We start from the raw sequence: 22,842 nt of genomic DNA, 5'->3' as shown, positions 1-22,842 counted from the left end.
AACATGAATTACCACAAAAACAGGAATGATGTTGTCAGAAATTGCCAATAGCAAAAACAGCTAATAGCTGTAAACTAGATATGGTTTTAATGTATATAGCAGGTGTCAACTATAATATCCACAGCATTAATGGTGGAGGGTAGGAAATACATAAATCAAATAGTTCTAAAATATAGTAAAATGAAGTTCATTAAGAGAAAATAAATGTGATAGGAAGGTAACAGAAACTTTTTAATGTTCCAAATGTGAAGAGAGAAAGTAGAAGAAATGTATAAAGTAATGGTTATAAAGGGGGGGGGAATGAAGGACACAAACTAAAGAGATAGAAAGGAAAACAAGAAAAAAAAGCAAAGGAAAAAGTCTCAAATAAACAAACAAACAAACAAATACTTTTAACCCTTAAAAGGGAAGACAGAGGCCTTTGAGGTTTTATCAGGTTGTTTCTGCTCAGGAGTTATTAGATCAACACATCCCTTGGGCTGGTCAGATGCTGATCTCTGTTGGAAATGTGAACCTCAGGAGCCTCTTGAGAATTATCCTTATAGGATGGGGGAGCCATTCCTTCAAGGTTCTCTACATTCCACTGCTCATGAACACAGCCTTCCCAGGCTCAACCCCCAAGGGTAATGATACCACCTCCTCAGTTTCCTGACTCTCTTTAGCTAGTTGCATGAGCTGCCAGACTCAAAGGGAAAGTGAGTTGACTCCCCTATGTTTCTCTGACTAGAATCCCCCTGGGTACAATTTTCTCTGTGCCTATTTCAATCTGTTCTGCTGGATACACCCTCTGCCACATGGTAGGTGCTTACTGAGGCAGTATTTCAATATTTGTTACTGTCTCCTGGGTTCCTGCAGCCAGAAGTTGCAGCATGGCCTCCTCAAAATGGTTCCTGGCCTTAGCTCTCCACTTGTGAGTTGAGAAACATGGAACACTTTTCAAATACCAGTTCACTGTGTAGCTTCTGCTTCAGCTAAGTTCACCCTACTTTTCTGTTCTACAGGTTTTTCATATCAAATTTGTTCATTACTTTCTTCTTTCTACTTGAGTTATCACCCCCCTTTCCAGTGAAATAGCACCACTTCAGCTGTTGCAACTGACTTGGCTTCAGTATACTCTTTTTTTTTTTTTTTGTCTTTTGTTCAATGCACCTGAATACTGAGTCTGATATTGGATTTCAGTGGAATCTTTCTTTTACTTACTTCACTGAGAAACAGTCCCATCATTGCTTGAACTCCCAGCTAAGAAGCAACTAGAAATACAGCCTTCCTCTGAAATGCCTTATTGAATCTACGGACACCACGTATTTTGACTGAATATTGTAATAATGGACATCTGAATATGCATTCATTATAATTTAATGTCAGTAAATATTAATCCAGCTTTCTATTTAGGGCTAAAGTTTTCAAAATGTGCTCACCTAAATTTTTCAAATTTAATATTAATGGAATAAATAAATAAATATTGAAGAGTCTTATTGATATGACTATGAGTTTTGGTTTCCTATTCTATATATAAAATGGTTGACAGGTAAATTGCTAACCTAGGTTAATATTTTATCAAAAGAGTTGTCCACGCAGGATAATAATGTCAAATAATTAATGAGAAGGTGTGATAATTAGATTCTAGATTTGTAGGTCAATTGGCATGTTTCTTAAAGGATGAAATGTATACTAATGGTGTGATTTTGGACAGAACTCAATTATGTAGCTAAAATTCCTGCCAAAGATTCCCTCCTGGGATATCCTTTTTGTGGTCAAAACTGAACCAATTCCCAAGGTTCTTGAGACCAGAAGTGCTATTCTCTAGCTTAGTGGGAATTTGTACAACCATGAGAGAGCATCCTATACCAAACTCCCAGATGACTCAAATCCAAATATTCTCTGATATTGAAAGAAATGTCCAGAACATGACCTCAAAGTGGAGTTATTACACACAACATTACTGAGAGTGAGACACAGAAATTCTCTATGAGTTTTGAGACTGTAGATTTGCCTTAACTTTGTGTGTTTGTTTTGACCATATTCATTGAAGTTTTGGAGATGATCACTTAAACATAAAATTTTTAAAAGAAAACAGGATTTGGAATAAAATATACGAATACTAGAAGTGGCTTGTAAAATGTCACTGAAGTAAATACAGATCACATTCAATGCCATTTTTATAAGAATTTTATTTTCAGATATGATAATTTGAGAATTAATTAGATTTTTAAAATTTACCAGTCTTTCTTTATATTTTTATTCATAAAAATAAACACATTTTAAATTTTGTGGGGTATTTCTATTTGGGAGCATTCAAATTTATTGTTTTCAATTATTGTATTTAAAGGTCTTCCATCTAAAATAGATATGCTTACATTTTAAAAGATAAGAAATTTTAAAAAATTAAGTAGGATCAATGCTACAGGTATGCCACTTTATTTTTTGTAGAAGTATAGTTTTTCTAAGAATTTTCTAAGTATAAAGCCAATAAAAAAGTTAATATTTCTCAAGACACTACTAGGAGTCACATTCTGTATATTATACTCACATTTTCTATATTAAAGCAATGACATCTTTTATTTACTTATTTTCTTTATAAACCAAAATTTGCAGATTAGGGATGTCTTCAAATGGCAAATTTCTCAGGTACTTTTAGACCATGGTAAAAAGTTTGAATTTTATTCTGAGTGCAATCTAAATCCATTAAACAATTTAAACTAAGTTTAATCATATATGTATATATATGATAGTAAGTTGTCAAGAATAGAAGGTGGATACTACAGTATCTTCTGTTGTTGTCCTGGCAAGATATAATGCTTTAAAGTAGAGCAAGTTATAATACGTTAAAGTAGGATGATCATAACACGTAAATTTAATAGGAGATATGTCTTGGAGTAGAAAAAAAACAGAAGTTTTGGGAGAATATGTGAGTCGAAAAGGAACATGTTAAAACAGGATGACTCTTAGATCTGTGTCATGAATAACTGTTGTTGATAAATGGTTTTTGAGACATAAAGTTTTGAGATATGGGATGGTTAGAAGGCATCAAGAGCTTACTTTTAGATATGCTATTCTGTAATGAATCTATCCTGTTCAAAAGCAAACCTTACTCAGGTAGGAGAATGTGTGATTCTACCCATGAAGGTGGAGGAGGTCCTATGCAGATAAACATGTGGGAGTCATCAGTTCATCCATGGTTTTACAAATGAAAAAAATAGACAAAAGTGGGTAGATGAGAAAGGATGCTTCAGGTTCAGGCCCCATGGAGTTTTAACATCAATGAACACAAGATTCAGACAGTTCAACTTGTAATGCACACTAAAGCTTGCCTTGTAAATATATGGGCTTCAGAGCCACACTTTGAAGATTTGAATCCTGTTTTACCTACATAAAGTACTGGGGCCTTGGACAAATGACTTCAGTTTCCTCATTAAAAAAGAAAAAGCAACTTATAATATATTCTAAGGTTATTATGACTTAAAACTTAATTAATAAATTAACAAATTAATTGATATTTGCTAACCATGTAGAACATGAACTGCAGTATTTAAAATTACCCATGACATGTATTTGAAATATTTAAATAAATGATAATACATACAAAAACGACCACATTATGCAAAAAATTCAATTGAATCTTACTGAACTGATCATTTTCATGAGACATAAAGTCAACTGAAATTCAGTTCTGTCCCTGTTTTGTTGAGCCACATTACACAATTCTTTTATTGAAAATCACAAAGTTAACTGTTCAATTTGTTTTTATGATCACTAATCATGATTAATTTTATTATATAAAACAATGTATATAACACACACAAACTTTGCATAATATACTGTATTTTAATGATTTTAAAATAAAAAAAATAGTATAAATCTCTTTTTCAAAGACAACTTGAATACTCAGAGAAAGCAACTGGGGGGAAAAACATTTTAGTTTCATATTCCACTATGTCCCTTATGAAGAGCTATCTCAAACACCATTCCTAATCCAGAGGAGTTAGAAATAAGTATACAAAAACTATAGTAATTGATGTTTTAAAATCTAGCAGTTTTCAGATCAATAAAGATCAATAAAGAAATAAGTATACAAAAACTATAATAACTGATGTTTTAAAATCTATCAGTTCTCAGATCAATAAAGACTGTATATCCTCATGTACACATCTAAGACAACATGCAAATAAAATTGTCTTATAATCCCCATAAAAATTTTTTAAAAAACCATAAAAATAATAAACAAAGCATAGACAAGAAATCAAAGTGTAATCCTCCTTCCTTCTTCATCTTAGTGAAGTTTTATAGCTGGAATTCTGATATTTATGGCTTAAAACAATTCTAGATATCAAGATCCAGACAGTTCTTATTATAATTTGGATATGAGGCATCCCCCAAAGCTTCTGCATTAATTTAGGAATGTCTTGAGATGAAATGATTTGATCTCAAACCTAATCAGAATATCCTAGTTTGCATGGGCTAACAGGGTGGTAACTGTAGGCAGGAGGGTCATCACTGGGGAATGCAGATAACTGGTATCACACACTGGAAGCAGTCACCTTTCCTATGGCCCCTTCACTGTTTCCTTTCTATTTTGTGGCCATCCATGAACAAGGCAGCCCTTCTCTGCTACACCCTTTTGCCCTTCCATCATGATGGGCTGCTTCACTTTGGGCCAAAGCAATGGAGTCAGCCCACAATAGATTAAGTTCATAATATATTATGAAACCATGAGCTCAAATAAATTATTCCTCTTCTAAGTTGTCCTTGTTAGGTACTTTGGTCACGGCAACAAAGACTTCCTAACAAAGAAATTGGTACAGAGAAGTGAGGTCATTGCTGGTACTAACCTGGCCATGTTCAGAAAATTTTGGAGTTGATTTGTGGGAAGAGTTTGATAAATTTTGGAAACTGAGGATAGGGAATTAGAATGTTGTAAGAAGAGCTTACTGGTGATCAGGGTGAGAGCACAGAGGACCAGAATACCTACAGAAATGTGGACTGTGTTCTTATGTTTTCAGAGAGAAATGAGGATTCCGTTGGGAGTTGGACTAGAATTCATTCACACTATATTTTGGCAAAGAATTTAACTACTTTTGTTCACATTCTAACACTCTAATTAAGGTTAAATTGAAAGGTGATGGACTAATTACTCTGGTGGAGGAAATTTCAAGGAAGCACAACATTTGGGAATGGCATGGATATTGTTTTCAGCTTTTAGTCAGATGTACTATAAGAATCAGAAACAGAAAGTGGGGATGGAAGATTTTTAAAACTTGCCCTTTACCAAAAAAGAGCTTGCAAAACTGGGGCTGATAAAGTGTGTTTGTTGAAGAGATTATAAATGTTAAGGATATTCTAAGTACTTTGCAGAAAAATAATAGGAAAGATGGCTTGAGGACATCTCAGAAATTTGGTGTAGCCACTCTGAGGCAACTGCAAACTTAATCCCAGTGAGTTTGACTTGTGCATGAGCTAGTAGCAGACCTTAGTATTTATGTAGTGCTGGTTCTGACTAATGTAGAATACTTGAGCTAGTTTATGGAAGCTTTCCCTGAGATTTCAGGAGAAGGCCTGGGAGGCCAGGCAAATCGTAACAGGGTTGGTGTCTTTGTGTGTGTCCCCAAGAGGGTGATGCTTGAAGTTGTATAGGAAAAACGGAAGCTGGAATAGAGATTCCGGGAATTAAGAGATTCCAGTAACATGACTGTCTGCCCAGAAAAGCTGCTGACTATAAAGACAGCCAAGCTAAAAGAGAGACCATGTGCTCTACAAATGGCAAGGCCAAGGGGTGGGGCCATTCAAGCCCTTTGGGGACAAGAACTTGCTTCCAGAGTTTAAGTCTTGCTTTAGTTCCATCCAATCTTTCTATGACTGTATTCATGCCTTTTGGAAAGGAAATATTTAATCTATGCCATTGAATATTGGATACACATAAGTTGTTTTTTATTTTTACAGGGGTTCATGGTCAATAGTTTCCTTTTAGTCTCAGAAGAGACTTTAGACTTGGACTTGGGCCATGCTGGAACTGTTAAGATTATGGGACTCTTGTAAATGAACTAAATGCATTTTGCATTGTTGCACTCACATGAGATTTTGGGAGCCAGAGACGAAATGTTAAGATTTGGATATGAGTTGTCCCACAAAAACTCCTGTGTTAATGCGAAGATTTTTAGAGGTGAAATGATTGGATTTTGAGAGCTGTAACCGAAAATGTCCACCCTAGTTTAAATGGACTAACAGGGTGGTAAACCTCAGTAATGGCTGCAGGAAGTGGTAACTGGGGACATAACCTGAAAGGACTCATCTTTCCTGCAGTACATTTTCTCTTTCTCTCTGCTTCCTGGACATCTATGAACAAGGCAGTGCTTCTCCACCATGTCCTTCTGCCATTGCACCATGGTGTGCTGCCTTATCTAAGGCCCAGAACAGTGGACTTGGCTCACCATCTTTGAAACTGTGAGCCAAACTACAGTTTTGTTTCCCTGAATTAATTCTTGTCAGGTATTTTTGTCACTGTGATGAAAAGCTGACTAACACAAGGCCCAAGAACATTGATATTAGAAGCAAGTTCCCTGTACAGTGGCCCTCTCCATCATTTTCAAAAACAGGGTAGTGTCTTGACACTGTGACAACTCTTTGGTCTTCCAATGATATTTTCATTTATTCTTTTTCTTTTGAACCCAGAGTCTCTTAACCACTGAGCCACATCCTCAGCCCCCCCTCCTTTTATTAATGTTTTATTTTGAGACAGGACTTAAGAAGATCTTAGGGCTTCACTAATTTACTGAGGTGGGTCTCAAACTTGCAGTCCTCCCACCTCAGCTTCCTGAGTCACTGGGATTCCAGCCATGCACTACCATATCTAGTTCTCTCTCTCTTTCTCTCTCTCTCTCTCTCTCTCTCTCTCTCTCTCTCTCTATATATATATATATATATATATATATATATATATATATATGTATAAAACTCTGAACATCAAATATTAGCTGAAAAAACTTATGAGGTATCAAATTAAATGTCATATAAATTCATTAAAGAGTACATGAAGAAAAAAATGATAAAGGAAAAACATTTAAATCACAAAACATAAATATAACCATTAACAAAATGTGGGCCTGTGTTCTTATCATCTATTTTGTCTACATTGAATAATTAATTTCTGTATGCCAAATGTATTAAAAATTATGTCTAGAAGAATATAACTATGAAATCAACAAACACAATCCTTCCAAATAAAATAGATATGCCACCTTTCACTCCTAGCTCTTTCTCCAAGAGTTTCCCATCCCAGTTCATGGTGATTCCATTGTTTCATTTCCTTTGGCCAAACAATTCCCTTGCACTCATTCTTGACTCCTCTTTTTTTTCACACTCCTCATTTGACCCATGAGAAAAACTTACCTCCTATACTTTAAAGTCAGCACCTGAATATGTACTTCCCAAGTTCTCTAAAGTATCATCCTAGGACACCAATTCTGCTCATCTGCCTGCTACCTTATATTCTTGCTTCACTTCTTGCTATGCCCCTTCCATTTGTCCTCAGCCCAGCAGTCAATGTGATCTTAAAATGTTAATTCATATACTTCCTCTGTACAGATTCTTCAGGGTATTCTCATTTCACTTGGAGTAAAAGCCAAGATAAGCACATAAATCCAAAACACCTATGTGTTACTGTCCTGATCTTACTTGCCTTCTTGCTTACTCTAGTTCAACCAAGGATCCCAGGTACTAAATACTTCAGTACGTTTGCACTCAAGCCTCCCTTTACCTGAACTTTTCCAGGAATTAACATGGATTTTGGTTGAAATAAAGTCTGTACTGAAATGCCACCAGTCATCCCTGGGTACTGTTTTTGGTTTTGTTTATTTAATTTTTCTAATTTTGCCTCTTATATCCATTTTTCTCCATAGTACTTACCATTACTTAATAAACCATACTTATGTAGGCACATATACATGAATATGTATATAAATATTTTTCTAAGTTATTTTCTACCCTCCCTCATTACCACTGATAGAAACTAGGTGGCTCTGTGATTCCTACCTCTGCTATTTATGACCTGTCACTCTGTATAATCCCCTTTTCTTGAATGTAGATGAGACCCATGACTTGCTTCTAGTCAAAAGAATAAAGCAAATATTAAGGGATATTACAGATGTTACCAAGGCCCTAAATCTGTCTATTACAAGATTATCCTGGATGAGCCTGACTTAATCAGGTGAGACCTTTAAAAAAGAGACTGAGTGATCTCTGTAGCAAGAGGTTATTCTTGCCAGCTTGATAAGTAAGCAGTCATGATTAGGAAGGCCATTGGGTGAGGAGCTGCAGGCATGCTTTGGGACCTGAAGGCCACCTCCAGTCAGAAGCCAGCAGAAAGCTGAGCCCTAACTCATACAGCTAAAAGGAAATGAATTCTGTCAGCAACCTGAACTAGCAGGAGAGTGGATTTTTCTTTAGCTGAGCCACCAGATGAGTGTGCAATCTGCCCAGTATCTTAAATCTAGCTTCTAGATACCATAAACAGAGTACTGAGGTACACTGACCTCTGATCCACAGAAACTGTTAAATAAATAAAAAATGTGTGTCATTTTAAGCCACTAAATTTGTGCTTATTTGCTGTTCAGCAATTTTGAAAATTAATACTAACATCCAAGCTTCACAAAGATAGTACTTTTGTTGTATCTTTGGTGAAACAGGCATTTAATAAGTATTGGATAGACTCTTCTGCATGCCACTGAAAACACCAGGCTAGTTGGATCTGAGTTGCATGGGCTGTTATTTGTCTTTCCCTGGGACCCACGCTTTGCTCTGTTGTTGCTAGGTTCATCTCACCGGTTGCACAGCCAGGGTCACCTTTGCTTCTCAACTTTTCTCTGCATACTTTCCCTTCCCTTCCACTTGTTCAAATTCTCTCCATCTCTTGTGCACATTTTCAGATGATACAAGTTGATTTACCATTTTAGGGGTGATATGCTCTCATTTTCATGATCTATTCTAAAAACTGAAAGTCAAATTTTAAAAACAGAGTTCTAAATTTAAAATGATCACATATAATTTTGTAATCCAATTACTTTGACATCAATAAGCAGATATTCTCAGGTTTATCTTTTTATGGCTCAAAATATTATTTCTCAAAATATTATTTTAAATGTGTGTACATGTGCATGTACAGTATAAATCAGGAGATGTAATTATTACGACTTGTGCTTGGTACTTATATGTCAGATACAATGCTAGATTCTATAGGCCATATCTTCTTCATTCTTTTGAATCTCAAGACAGCCTCTTAGAGTGTATATTTTCCTTTCTTGTGAAGAAATTAAGCTAAGAGAACTAAAGCATGGTTATTTTAGATAACTTTTTAAGGCCACACAACCAATTAAGTTGCAGACTGAGCCTGACCCACAGATTTATGTGAGTTAAAAAACACTGAGGCCCTCATCACAGATTAAATCATACATTATCTCTTTTATTAAACTCTGTTTAATTGAATTAAAAGTTATATGAAACAAAATGTGCATAAATAACAAAATGTAAACAAGTATCTTCTCATTTTATATATGCATATAGATTTTCTTATCTTTTGATAGTGGTACATCCTCATAAACCCATCATAAATTGAATATATAATAAGTCCAAATAGCTTGCTAAATTACCCAGCAAATACTCATCTTTCCTGCACAGTGGTATGATGGTTTTTCACCATCCTGATGGTGCATCTGATTGGAAGTTGCACCTTGTAGCCACTGTTCAGCATCCCAAGAGATCATCATGCCACACACTATTGACCAAAATTCAAAATTTAATGGATAGTTTCTACTGAATGTGTACCACCTTCACACCACTGTAAGGTCTAAAAATCATAAATCAAACCATTGTTAGGTCTGGGACCATCTGTGTATTTATCCAAAATGAATTCTCAACTTGGACCTTATTTTATTTTCTTTATTTTAAAATTCACCAGGTTAAACATTTAGGAAGCTACTGATAAGAGAAGCAAAATAAATCACAAGTCCATAGGTGTATCTTACAGCAAATTACATGTGAGCTTACAAACACAAAATATATGAGTGAGAAATGAGTGAATGAAAGAATGAACAGAGTATTCTTCTGTCAAGTTTGTTATAAAAAAGCAAGCTTTGGAAAGGTATGGAAGGTGGTGATCAAAGTATTTGTTAAAGCAATCAAAGCAAAAAGTCCAAGGCCTGAGATAATCATTGCATACACAGATTGGTGGTTATGTATTCACTCTGTATTACCTTTATAAATAACAAGAGCCCTTTGCCCTTATTCAGTATTCTTGTGGTCATAAGCTAAAAGAAGTAAAACTTTAACATACAAGTCACAGTATCAAATTCAAATAATACCTTGTATTTCTGAACCAGAATTGTCATTATTCAATAGCAATTTTGTAATTTGAGTGAAAAATAATTTAAAGAGAGTTTTCCAGTGTGTGTGTGTGTGTGTGTGTGTGTGTGTGTGTGTGTGTAAAAGAGAGTGAAAGAGAGACAGATATTCAAGTTGTAAAATGTAACTAGAAGTGTCTTTTGGTGTAGAAGAACTATAATGAGCAAACTTATAAAGTTTGACTAACATAATAAAGCACTGTAAGAAAATTTCCAGTCAGCCTTCTAGATAAATAAAGAAGAGTCACAGGGCTGCAAGCTGGTGTTGCCAATATATACAACACTGATTTATAAGAGAAAGGCGATTAATTGCTTCACTGACATGGATTCATGTGATAGCTTCAAAGAAAAATGATGAGAACATTATGTCCTTATAGTCTAATGACTCTAGTCAGTCAGTCCTAATTCATATTGAATGGAGTCACTGAGACCATTTATTAAGTTTCTATACTCCTTATGTGGGGCAAAGAACATTTTTATTAAAACTATGATGAATGACAAAGATTTACATAAAGTTCTAATAGATAAAAGTGTGAAAAATGCAACTTTGAAATGTACAATTAAAAATATAAGAACTGAGACTGACAGTAATTTTTAACGCATTGAACTTTAAAAGAAAGCAGAAAAAAGAAAAGGCTACTTCACAGGTAAAAATACCCATGGGAACATACTTGCCCAGTCTTTCTTCTGGCACATATGTATTGAACTCTGATCACAGAAGACTTGTTCAGGTTTACCCATTTGGAATTCAATGGCTTAATTTTAATAATTGTCTTAATGTAACCAATGATAACAACTAAATTTTATTGAATGCTTCCTATGTCCTTTGAAGCATCTAATTTTTCTACACAGCCATATGTGTTAGTCCATTTTCAATTACTCGAAGGAAATACCTGAGGCTGGATACTTAGGCAAGAGCTTTATTTAGCTACAGTTCTGGAGATTGTACAGCGTGGGTCAGCTCAACTCTGGCAAGAACCTCATGGCAAATAACATCACAAATGACAAAAGCATGTACAAGAGGGAGAGATGATATCATCAGACAATCAACCAAAGAGACTAGGGAGTGGTCAGGCTTATTCTTTAATGATGACCCTCTCACAAAAACTGACTCAGAGGTTCCATGAGAACAACATTAATCTCTCCAAGGGCACACCCACTTGACCTCCCATTAGGCTCCATCTATTAAAGGCCCACCACCTCCCAACATTGCCACACTGAGAAGCAAGCTTCAGAACCAATGCCTGACTAAATTCAAAAACTACATACAAACTACAGAGCCATGGGATGTCAATGTTATTATGCATATTTAATAAAAAGTTTTAATGGAAAATTGCAGGCAATGTCTACTTTTGAAGAACTAGTTATGTGCATGCCAAGATGGACAGAAAAATTCTGGAAAGAGAAGGTAAGCACCCAGAGAACATGTACCATGGTTTCCTCCCTTCTTTGAATAATAAACCAAAGATAATTCAGAGGTAAATTATTCAAACCACTTGTTTTTCAAAAGCACCTTTGCAATTAAATTTAAAAGCCATTTACTACAGCTTTTTACATTTTCCAAGCTCTTACTGCTATATTGCATTTGTCTTTCTCATCTGGAACCTTTAGGGAAGTTGAGTACTGCTATCATTACATAGAAGAAAATGTTCCTGGATGATTAAGAAATATGGTGTCAGGCTTCTAAGTCTGTATCCTGGGTTGTTTCCTTACTAGCTATGTGTATACAAACAAATTATATGTAGAGGTGTGTGTGTGTGTGTGTGTGTGTGTGTGTGTGTGTGTGTGTGTGTGTGTATATTTGGATTTTGTATGAGGATTAAATCAAAAATTATAAGTAAGACATTTGGAATACAATAAGGGCTCAAAGGATGTTATCTCTTAGTAAACCTGTTTTATAGATGAATAACCTAGTCACAAAGTCCAATGTCATAGAATGAGTTTCAGACTAAAAACTAGATTTTTTGTTCAACATTGTTACTTTTTCCCACTTCTCATACTAGCTGACCCTAAATATGATTAGTGTTTCTTGAGACAAACCAAGCAATTATTTTGAGGATCTTCATGTTAATATAAAATAATAATACCAACAGCAAAAATAATAATAGCACCTAATATCACTTATTATGTGTTAATTGCTGTGTCAAATTTCTTATACATATTATCTCATTTACTCTCAAAACCTTATTAGATAGATGCTATTACTCCCACCTTTTACAGATGAGGAAGCTAAAGCCAATCATTCAAGTGGTCAAGTGGTTTCCCAAGGACCCACACCAAGTAAGTTCTCAGAGTGGAATCGAATTCAAGCAACATGGCTTCAAAGCTCATGTTTTACTCATTCACTTTCACCTGTTACTAAATTAGGAAATTAACAGCATATCAACTCAAAAGCTGCATATACTATATTGCTCTCCACCACTCCATCATTAAAGAATCCTAAATGCAATAAAGTTTTGTAAATATATACTCCTATTTGATTAAAACCAGGGCTAACTTAAAGAACCCAGATACTCTATTTGCTTCTGGAGCATGCAAGATTAACTACTATCATATACCCAACAGTGGGGTTCATTAAATGGAATTAATTGCTTTCATGCCCATAATTAGACTATGCCTCATATTTAAAGTGTGACAATCTATTTTGTTTAATTATAAGTCTTATTTTGGTATGTAAACTTCTGAATTTTCCTAAACATGTATAATTTATGCTTCTGAATTTTTCTTCTAGTTTATAATCTCAAGAAACAACATAGGTATGATATTATGTAAACTTTAATGTCTATTTTAATGCAGACTATATTACCTTAGATTATATCCAAAATCCTGTTACTAAGAATTTGCCTCATTATCTAAACATCATTTTTTTTAAAAAAAGTGAAATATATTCCCATGCTTCATAAACTTTGTTTCCAAAGAATACTAATTTGAAGAACTGTTCTTCAATTTCTTTCTTATAGCTCATAATTATCATTCCCTTCATTCAGAAAACTGTTAGGTACTTTTTTATCTTCCTAGATATATTAATACACATACAATAAAATACATTTATATATGTATATACAGAAGTTTCTCAACCTGTTTTTATATTTGTATACATTGTATGGTAGAATACATCATATGTGATTCAGCATCATGTATTATTTCATACATAAAATATCATATATTATTGCAATTACTCTTGATTTGTACTAAAGAGTTCTTTATCTTTATTTTCTAGACTTTTTTTAAAAAAAATTAGATTTTTTTCAGTCTAATACCTCTACAAACGATGTCCCAATGAATAATCTTTCTATGCATCAATGTACATGTGTGAGTGTACTATTTTTGGAGTATAAATTATTAGAAGTAGAATGCCAAGTCAAAGGGTATTTGTATCTGCAATTTTGATAGATATTTTCAAATTTCTTGTAAATGAGTTTTCCGATTTATAATTATTTCTATGTCAGTTTTTCCTTTGAAGTAGGGTGATATGTTGTTAGCATTTTTTTTCCTTAAATAAACTTACATGTTGCACATTCTAGTGATAATGGCAGGTTGCTCCACACCAAAATTAACAATATAATTTGCTGAGGGCCATTACCAAGTAGGAATGACGCATCGAAATTTCCTTGCCAAGCGTACCCCATGCTGCTTAGAGGACATTTGATGGAACATTGCATGCATGCTTTAATAAGGTGACCTTGCTCAAGGACCAAGGCGGATTCGGGTTTAGAGCTGATCAGGTTTGAGGAAGTAACCGGCTCCTTGAGTTTAAGGCGTTGCCAGTTTAAGATAATGGGTTTTAGGGAAGTTGGAAGTTGAAGATTATTGCTGGGATTAGGGTGTTCCTGCTGCTTGTTCCCATTGAGTTCTCGTGAGATTAAAATGGGATTTGGAGAGAGCCTCGTGGAGTAGGTGAATTGTGCGGGAGACGGTAGAACGTGTTTGCCCCTGGACCTGTGTGGAGGTGGTGTGAGAGCTGGAATAAAGAATTGCTGTTTGAACCTACAAAGCTGTGAGTGCCTCGTGATTCCGGTGCCAAGCCGAGACATTGGCCTTGGCAATAATTCTAGATTTTGAAAACACACTATTAAAATACAAATGATAAGAAAAAAAATTTAACAGTTGCCTAAGATCTGAAATTCCAATGTAGTTTTGGGGAAATAAGTTTTATTCGTAATATATCATATTTATATAAATTTAGTTGTAGGAAATCTCATTTGACCTCTATTAATTTATTTATATCTTTTCACTTTAAATCAGCATAATATAGGGATGCAGCCACATTAATATTTATAGCAGCACAACTAATAATAACCAAGCTATAGAACAAATCTAGAGGTGCTTCAACAGATAAATAGACAAAGAAAATGTGATACATTAGACAATGGAGTATCATTCAGCTATAAAAACAACAAATTATTGGCATTAATTGGAAAATGTATAGAACTAAAAATTATTATGCTAAATGAAATAAGTCAGATCTAGAAGGTCAAAGGTTGAATGTTTTCTCCGGTATGCAGAAGCTAGTCCACAATAAAGGAAAGAACAGAAGAGTTTTGAGGGATTTCATCAAAATAGAAGATCAGTGGAGTAGAGTAAGGGGGTTGAGGGAAGTGAAGAAGGGATGGGAATGGGAAAAATGTGGAATGAATCTGACCCAACTTTCCTAAAAACATATATGAATATACTACAATGAATCTCACCATTATGAATATCTGTTAGGCATTAATTTTTAAAAACTGTAAATAAATAGCAGAAAGTTCAATAGAGTACAGGCAAGTGAACAAGGAGGAAGGAAGAGGAAAGGAAAAAGGAAGTACTGGGGACTGAATAGAGCAAATTATATTTCATGCTTTTACAGTTATGTCAAAATGACTCCTAATGTTATATATAACTAAAATGAACCAAAAAATTAGTTTTAAAAAATTCTCAAATAGTAGAATCTTTGACAAAAATTTCTTATAAAATCACTGCTTCCTTACAACATGCCATATGTCTTGATATTTCTTTATAAAAATTATGCAACAAAATTTTTCCAAAAACTAGATAAGCTTAACAATATTAATCCAAATTTGGGGACCAGAAAACTGTGGCTCATCAATATTAGCTAGCCCAAAGTAACAAAACTAACAAGTACTGCTACTTAAGTAAACAGGCACAAATTCTCACAAGTACTTCTCACAAATTAAGTAGAGAGGAGACATCACATAATGAATGAATTAAACATGCAATCCATGTGTAATCCATGCTATAGCTGCCTACGGTGAATGGCTTACCTCAAAAACAAATGACAAGGCAGGGACAAGAGGCTTAATATGACCGAATCTGTACAGCATCAGGATCACTAAGCAACGGAGAGTTTCCATAAGAGCTGCCTTAGGTCTGAAATGACATGTCAATAACTTTCATTAGCTTTAGCTGAGCTCTTCATGTGTATATATTATAATTAATATATAAATTACATTTTCTTATGATTTTTTAATAAATATGTAGTATTTTTTAACATATTTAAGATGTCCCTCTGAAGTTTTTTTGAAAATAGGCATTACAATAAAAAAGAAAATTTATTTTTTTAAGAAAAATCTCTTTATTAACTTATGGCTTAGTTAAAGCATTAATGGGTTAGGAAGAAGCTTATTTTCAGCTAAAATTAAAATATTAGACAATTAAATTGTAGAGCATAATGTAAATGAGTCCCCTCAAGGATCCCCTCCTAAAAAAAAAGTTTCTTAGGAGAATTGACATATCTATCTACTCTAAAATAATGAAGGGTAGTTATAAATGTTTCATGTTTATTTTAAAACTACATTAAAAATTAAATAACATACTATCATTTTCATGGCTTTATGGAAAACTCTTAATTTTAGTAAAAAAGAAAAATAATGAAAACACTTCAGTTCTTACCTTTGATCCAGAAGAAATCCAATGGAGGTCAAGGTCAGGATAATGAAGAGAACCCTCAGAAGGAGAGTTACCTGTGATAGTGCCTGTAAACAAATACAGAGATCAGTGGATCCTTCAGAAGAGTTATTAGAGGAAACACTAGGAGTTAAAACTTACAAGAAAAAAGCCCCAACTGTATTTTCTGTTATGTCATTTGTCACTTATTCTCTTCATGTAGGTTGACTAATAGAAGATATTTTGCTTTTCCTAATGTCACTTAGTTACCCTGTTGAATGTTTGGAGAATGAATCAGATAATTTCATAATAATATCTGTTTAATGTGTTCTTTCTAAAAGTTTCCCTTTGAAGTTTTAATTTTTATATTATTTGAAGTGTGTTAAACCCATGTGTCAAGAATTATCATTCACATAATTAGAATTATCATTCACATTATTACAAATAAATGCTACATGCCAATAGCACCTCATTTTTTTTTTCTGGTACCATGGATTGAACATAGGTGTATTAACCACTAAGCTACATCTCCTGCCTTTTTATTTTTAGCAGGGTCTCACTAAGTTGCTTAGGGCCTTGCTAATTTTCTGAGGCTTTTGAACTTGGGATCCTCCTGCTTCAGCCTCCAGAGCTGCTGGGATTGCAGGCATGCACCACTGTATCCAGCTCCAATAGCTATTTTTAATGTCACAAATTATTTGTGTTTTTTACATCCAAAGCTGTCTAATTCAGAAAATATTTAAAGGAGAATGACCTTATGCATGAGAAGACATATTTGAAAGAGATTATATACATACAATCACTCATATCTAATGAAATCTAAATATTTATATGTGCATATCAAAAGTTGCTTTATAAGTAATTGTCACAAAATATTTTACCATCAGACTTATAAATTATTATGCATTTCGTTTACATGTCAAAATCCAACAATAGTGAATATTGGACACCTGCTGTATTGAAGCTTCCTATACTGTGTTTCTTATACTTTAATCCTTTTTATGTACCCAACAATAATTCAGAGTAGGTGTCTTCATATTTGCTTTATACATATATTTTTAAAACCCTGGAAATCAAAGGATTATGTAACTTTTCTATTATGACACAGAAAAATAAGCTGTGCTTCTAAAATTCAAAATAGATCTGCCTGACCCTAAAGTATGACAACAATAGAATACAAATGAGTAAGAGACTTAAAAGGGTTGTTGGCAGAATTATTGTTATAGTTTAGATGTGAGGTGTCCCCCCAAAGCTCATATGTGAGGCAATGCAAGAAAGTTTAGAGGATAAATTATTGGGTTGGGAGAGCTTTAATTCAATCAGTAAATTAAAATCCCATAATGAGATTAATTGAGTGAAAACTGAAGATCTGTAAGGATGTGGTTGGAAGAGGTGGATACAAGGGGGTATGCCATTGGGGTACATATTTTATATCTGTCGAATGGAATCTCTCTGCTTCCTGATCACTATGTAAGCTGCTTCCCTCTATCACACTCTTCCACCATGATGTTGAATCTCACCTTGAGCCCTGAAGAATGGAACCAACTGTTTATGGACCAATACCTCTGAAACCATGAGCCCCCAAATAAACTTTTTGTCCTCAAAAGTTCTTATCAGGTCTTTTAGTCACAACAGCAGAAAAACTGACTTACACAGATATAAGTTAATGTTACATAGCCAATGTGTAGGGCTGGGTGAATACTGCTTCAGGTGAAAATGGAATAAGTAAACCCATAGGTCCAGAAAGATTTCCCTAATCAGCAAATATGCTTGATTTTCACTTTATGAGAATATATTAGAGATGTGATACAAAAGATTGGTAAAATAGAGATCTAAATATTTTTTTTTCAAAAACTTTTTTCTCTTTTTTCCCCCAAAATAATTTTAATTTTAATTCATTATTATCAAGTATCCCTACCTACAATTACATATGCCCATAATTATAAACAATATAATTATAAATAATTATAAACAATAAGCAAAAGCTGCTTGCAATTCCTAGTCACATGTAGTAATCTGGCTCCTTATTATCACAAACCAACCCTGTTTCTCATGGCTAATTTCCTGGGATGACAGCCAGAATTGTAAAGGGATTTTTACATCCTCCAAAGCAATAGTGCAGCAGAAGAATATTGCTGAGTGGTCAAAAATCTAAATAAAAAGTGTCAGAACTTTGAGGGATATGGGTTATGGTAGGTGTCTGATACAGGGTGGGGAGCTCAGTGGAAGTCAGAATGTCTAGGAGGAAGGCAGGAGAGACATATTTTTAGGTATGTGAAAGCCAGCAATAGCTGCTTGGGGACAGTAAAGCACAAATGAGCAGAAAAATATTTTCTTAGTGGTAGAAGTAACCAAGGTGTGCTGCAGTACACTAATGTTCAGTTAAGAGAAACATTTTGTCTTTAAAGAAAAACACTTCTTTCATCATGCTGCTTCATTTCTATTTATAAGAGAAAAATCCATATGGAAGAGAAATGGTTTGTGCCAGAAAACTATGGTATGATTGCAAATGCTTTATAAAAACATAAGAATTTTGGGGGGTTGTACAAACCTATAGGCCCTGTAACCACAGGCAAATTATTTGACATTTCTAGGACTTGGATACACATGAGGTACATTTGAAATAAAATATGACTTTGGAAAGGACTGAAATAAAACATTGAGAAGAGTGCTTGGCACAATGAAAAAAGTCAGTTAATGGTCATGATTACTATCATTGTTACTATGTTCAGGTGCTTAGGCTAATCTTAATTAACAACAATAAAATGGAAATGAGATACTTGAATAAAATGTTTTTTACCTCTTCCAAGTTTCAAAGGAAACTCACAGAGCAGAATAAAATAGATCTTTTGTTTTGGTTAGGAAATTTATGATCCATAGGCAAAAGAATGAACTTCTCTTTCTTAAATTGCTTCCTGACTACTGGGATCAGAGAGGAAACCAACTTAATGCAGAAGCTAGTTGCCTCATCCTGGGCTTGGCTAATATGCGTCTGAGACTTGGCATGTCTGAAACACAGCATTTGTTTTCCTCCTCTATACTACAGGTTTCCCATTTCCCTCTTCTTAGGAAATGTCAACACCAGGTTTTCAACTAGTCAAGACAAAAATCTGTGACTCCTCCTTGACACACACTCTCTCTCTTTCTATTTACCCCTATCTATTTTTAACAGAGATATATGTTGGCAGTTATGGAGTATATCTCAGTCAAAGGCAATTGGCACACACAGCATAACTAATCCTCTGTTCTAGCCCAGTATGATCTCCACCACAATTATTGAAATATACTCCTAACTGGTTTTAGCACTTGTGAAACTGTCTGTCCACCTATCCTTCCCAACCCCAAGGTGCCGAATTATACTTTCAAAGCGTAAGTCAGATCATATCATTTATGTTCTAAATTCTTCAGGGGCTACAGATATCACTCAGAGTGAAGTTCAAAGCCATTATTATGGCCTATACATACTCTCTTTTATACTTAAGCAGTATCAGACATTTTGGTGCTCCTCAAACATGATAAGCATCCTCCCCACTCAAATCTATCTTACCTATTCTTCCTTCGGCTGGGAATGACTTTCCTAAAGAATCCTTATGGTTCATTTCATTCAAGTATGTATACAAATGCGTGCCCTTTTCCACCTTAAATAAACTAGTACTTCTTCATAGTTTCTATAAGCACCATGCTTTTTTTTTGTCCTCCATATGAATTATCACTTCTACACACATTGTTCTTGCATTCTGTACTTGTTGGCCATACAGATGCAAACTCCATGAAAGCCTTTATTTCTCTTTCTCTTTTCGCAGTGGTGGGGATCTAACCCAGGACCTTGTACATGCTAGGCAAGCATTCTACTGCTGAGCTAAACCCCCAGTCCAGGTTTGATCTCTATTCGCTGTTGTATGCCAACTGCCTGGAACATTGCCTGACACATAGTACCTAATATATGTTTGTTCAAAGACTGAGTAAATAATTTGTATTTAAATAATAATAATTTCATTAAAAGTGGAATTCATCAATAATTTTATATTATATTTACTCATAAAACTAATATTTTGAATCATTAAGTTTTAAAACAAATTAATCACCAATTTATCATTAACATATTAAATGATCTTATATGTTAAATATTTAATGTTAAATGACTTAACTTTCATTCATTCAATCTCACAAAGAACAAAATTGAAAATATAGTGTTTGAAAGAATGGAAAGAGGGAATTCAATACAAAACACATGTGCTTCCTTCAGAGAGTCCATTTTCATTTGAAACTCAGAGCATGTTCAAACAGCATGCTTTGACTGATTAATAAGGGTTAGTTGATTATGTATTTTACATGTATATGTAATATATATGCATAAAATATATTCAATGAACATTTATTGAACATATGTTGGGTTCTATGGTAAATATGAGTTTAAGAGACTGAGCAAGAAGAACAAAATCCTTGCCCTTGAATCCAATATCACCTTATTCCTCTACATAGAATCACAGGTCAGCTACAAAAGAGCAAAAAGTGGAAAAAATAGAACTTATTATCCTTGGCCACTGTAAATATTTATTATTATGCATTCAAAGAGTTTGTTCAATCAGGTATAGCTTATGAGTTTTTCATAAAAAGAAAAAAAATATTTTTTATTGGGTTGACCATGATTTCATATCATCCGGTTTTTATTTTTCATATTAAATATGTCTGTCCTAAACTGCTAAAATGGAATGATTCTACATTGAACTCAGTATATTATTAGGCCTTATCATAAAGAGCATGATAAATGATATAACCATAAAAAATTATTAATCAATATTTCCATGTTATCTTTCATTAAATAATAAATTTAAAAATTATTTTTAAAACTTTATGATGAATGGAACTATGTTTTTCCCTTTAAGATACCAAGCATTTTCAGTTACTCTTTCTTCAATAGTTTTTCCAGTGAGAGAATGTAGTCATAAATATGCCAAAGAACACTACCTACCTACACTTTCTTCAAATAGATGTAAAAACATACACAGGGACTTCAGAAATACATGCTGATGCAATGTTGCTTAAACAATTCATGAACATATGATAATCCTTCTTTCACCCACAGATAAAGTGAATAAAGCCCAGTGGTTCTTGAAGAGGGCTATCATCCTCTTACTTTTCCATGGAAAAGAGCTGGTGGTTAACATAATTATCTTTCTTATTTCTCCATCCCACATATCACACAAAGAGAACTACCAGCCCCATACACGGAAAATAATAGAATGCTTCTATATAAAAAGTTTTTTTTAAATATGCATTATCAATGATAATTTGATAATATTTTCCATGACTTAATTCTATAGATTTAGAAATAAAACATATGAATTTTGTTATTATTTAAAAAGGTGGTACATTTTTAGAAGATTTCTAAGAGGTGTCTAATAAGACCTATTGGAGTCATTATTTTGATTCAAAAGCCCATTTTCCAAAACATATGCAAAATGGGATTAATACTGCTGAACATGTAATCCTCTGTATACTCTTACTTGAAGACAGTTGACTGGGTTTTCTGGCACACTCATAGGGCTGCCCTCCTCACCCCTATTGTCTTAGGGCTCCACCTTCCAGATACCTTCAGATTCTGAATTTGTCATGTTGAATCTTTAGGTTTGTGCATGCTTCCCAGTACTACATCATAAGCTCTGGCAACAGAACATAATGTAATGAAATTTATAATTCAATGTGGGTCTTAAGAATCCATCTTAAAATAATATCTTGCTTTTTTAAAGAATTTGTGAAATTATTTATCATGTTCCGTTTTTCTTTTTGACTACATTTTCAGAATTCTTTAGTTACTGAGGCATACTAAAAGGAATATGACTGAAAAAAATTTTTCCAGATTTTTAAACAAAAAGCAAAATTAATACAAGTATTAAGGCTGAAAATACATTGTTGAAACAGGATATTGGTATGTACCTCACAAACATTGAATTGATAGTGTCTACAAAAATTTGTAAGAAATAAAAGCTAAAAATTGCATTTTAAAAACTTTAATACAGAAAGATTAGATACATTACAGTTATATTTTAAAGTATTACTCCATTCCATTAAAATATGGGTGTACAGCCAACAATATGTAGAAATAGAGGTTAGATTTTTCCCTATGTTCTTAAAAAATACTACAATATCTGAAGCAATTATTTTCAAATACTGGACACCAGGCAGCAAAAGACAGTGATGTCAGAGAATGATCCTTTTTGTCTAAGCTTATGACCTTAAGACTTTTTAGGTCACAGCCCAGAGGAAACTCAGAGAAGCCTGATGAACTCCTTGAATTGAACAGATGCAGCTGGGACTGAAAGAAACCAAGAAATTATTGTTTGGAAGACAGAGTGCCATATGTGAGAGAGTTGCAGAGAGAACCCTGGAAGTCTGCAGAGGATACTGACCATGTCTTTAGTACATCAGTTCATGCATGTCAAGAAAACATCTAAACTCTGGAAATTTTATACCTTACAATACTCAGCTCTATGTTATACATATTGCCTTCAACAAAGTAGAAAAATCTCATGATCCACAGACACTAACTAGAGAACATGCAAGGGTCATA

At 34.0% G+C, this 22,842-nt stretch overlaps 1 protein-coding gene across 6 annotated transcripts in view; it reads right to left on the bottom strand.

Annotated features, from left to right (window-relative positions):
• Agmo (alkylglycerol monooxygenase) overlaps window positions 1–22,842 on the bottom strand; it is a 325,071-nt gene that overhangs the window by 124,407 nt on the left and 177,822 nt on the right. For all 6 annotated transcript variants that reach the window (XM_078040035.1, XM_078040034.1, XM_078040037.1 and 3 more), the window contains exons 12-13: window positions 16,278–16,360; window positions 15,650–15,755 (exon numbers count right to left, since the gene is read on the bottom strand). In XM_078040035.1, the coding sequence (XP_077896161.1) occupies window positions 15,650–15,755; window positions 16,278–16,360 (189 nt within the window). The remainder of the gene's footprint in view (window positions 1–15,649; window positions 15,756–16,277; window positions 16,361–22,842) is intronic.

Source organism: Ictidomys tridecemlineatus, chromosome 2 (genome assembly GCF_052094955.1).
Source record: "Ictidomys tridecemlineatus isolate mIctTri1 chromosome 2, mIctTri1.hap1, whole genome shotgun sequence".
NCBI lineage: Eukaryota > Metazoa > Chordata > Mammalia > Rodentia > Sciuridae > Ictidomys > Ictidomys tridecemlineatus.
The sequence above is the reverse complement of the archived record's forward strand: the minus strand, read 5'-3'. Positions and strand labels throughout refer to the sequence as shown.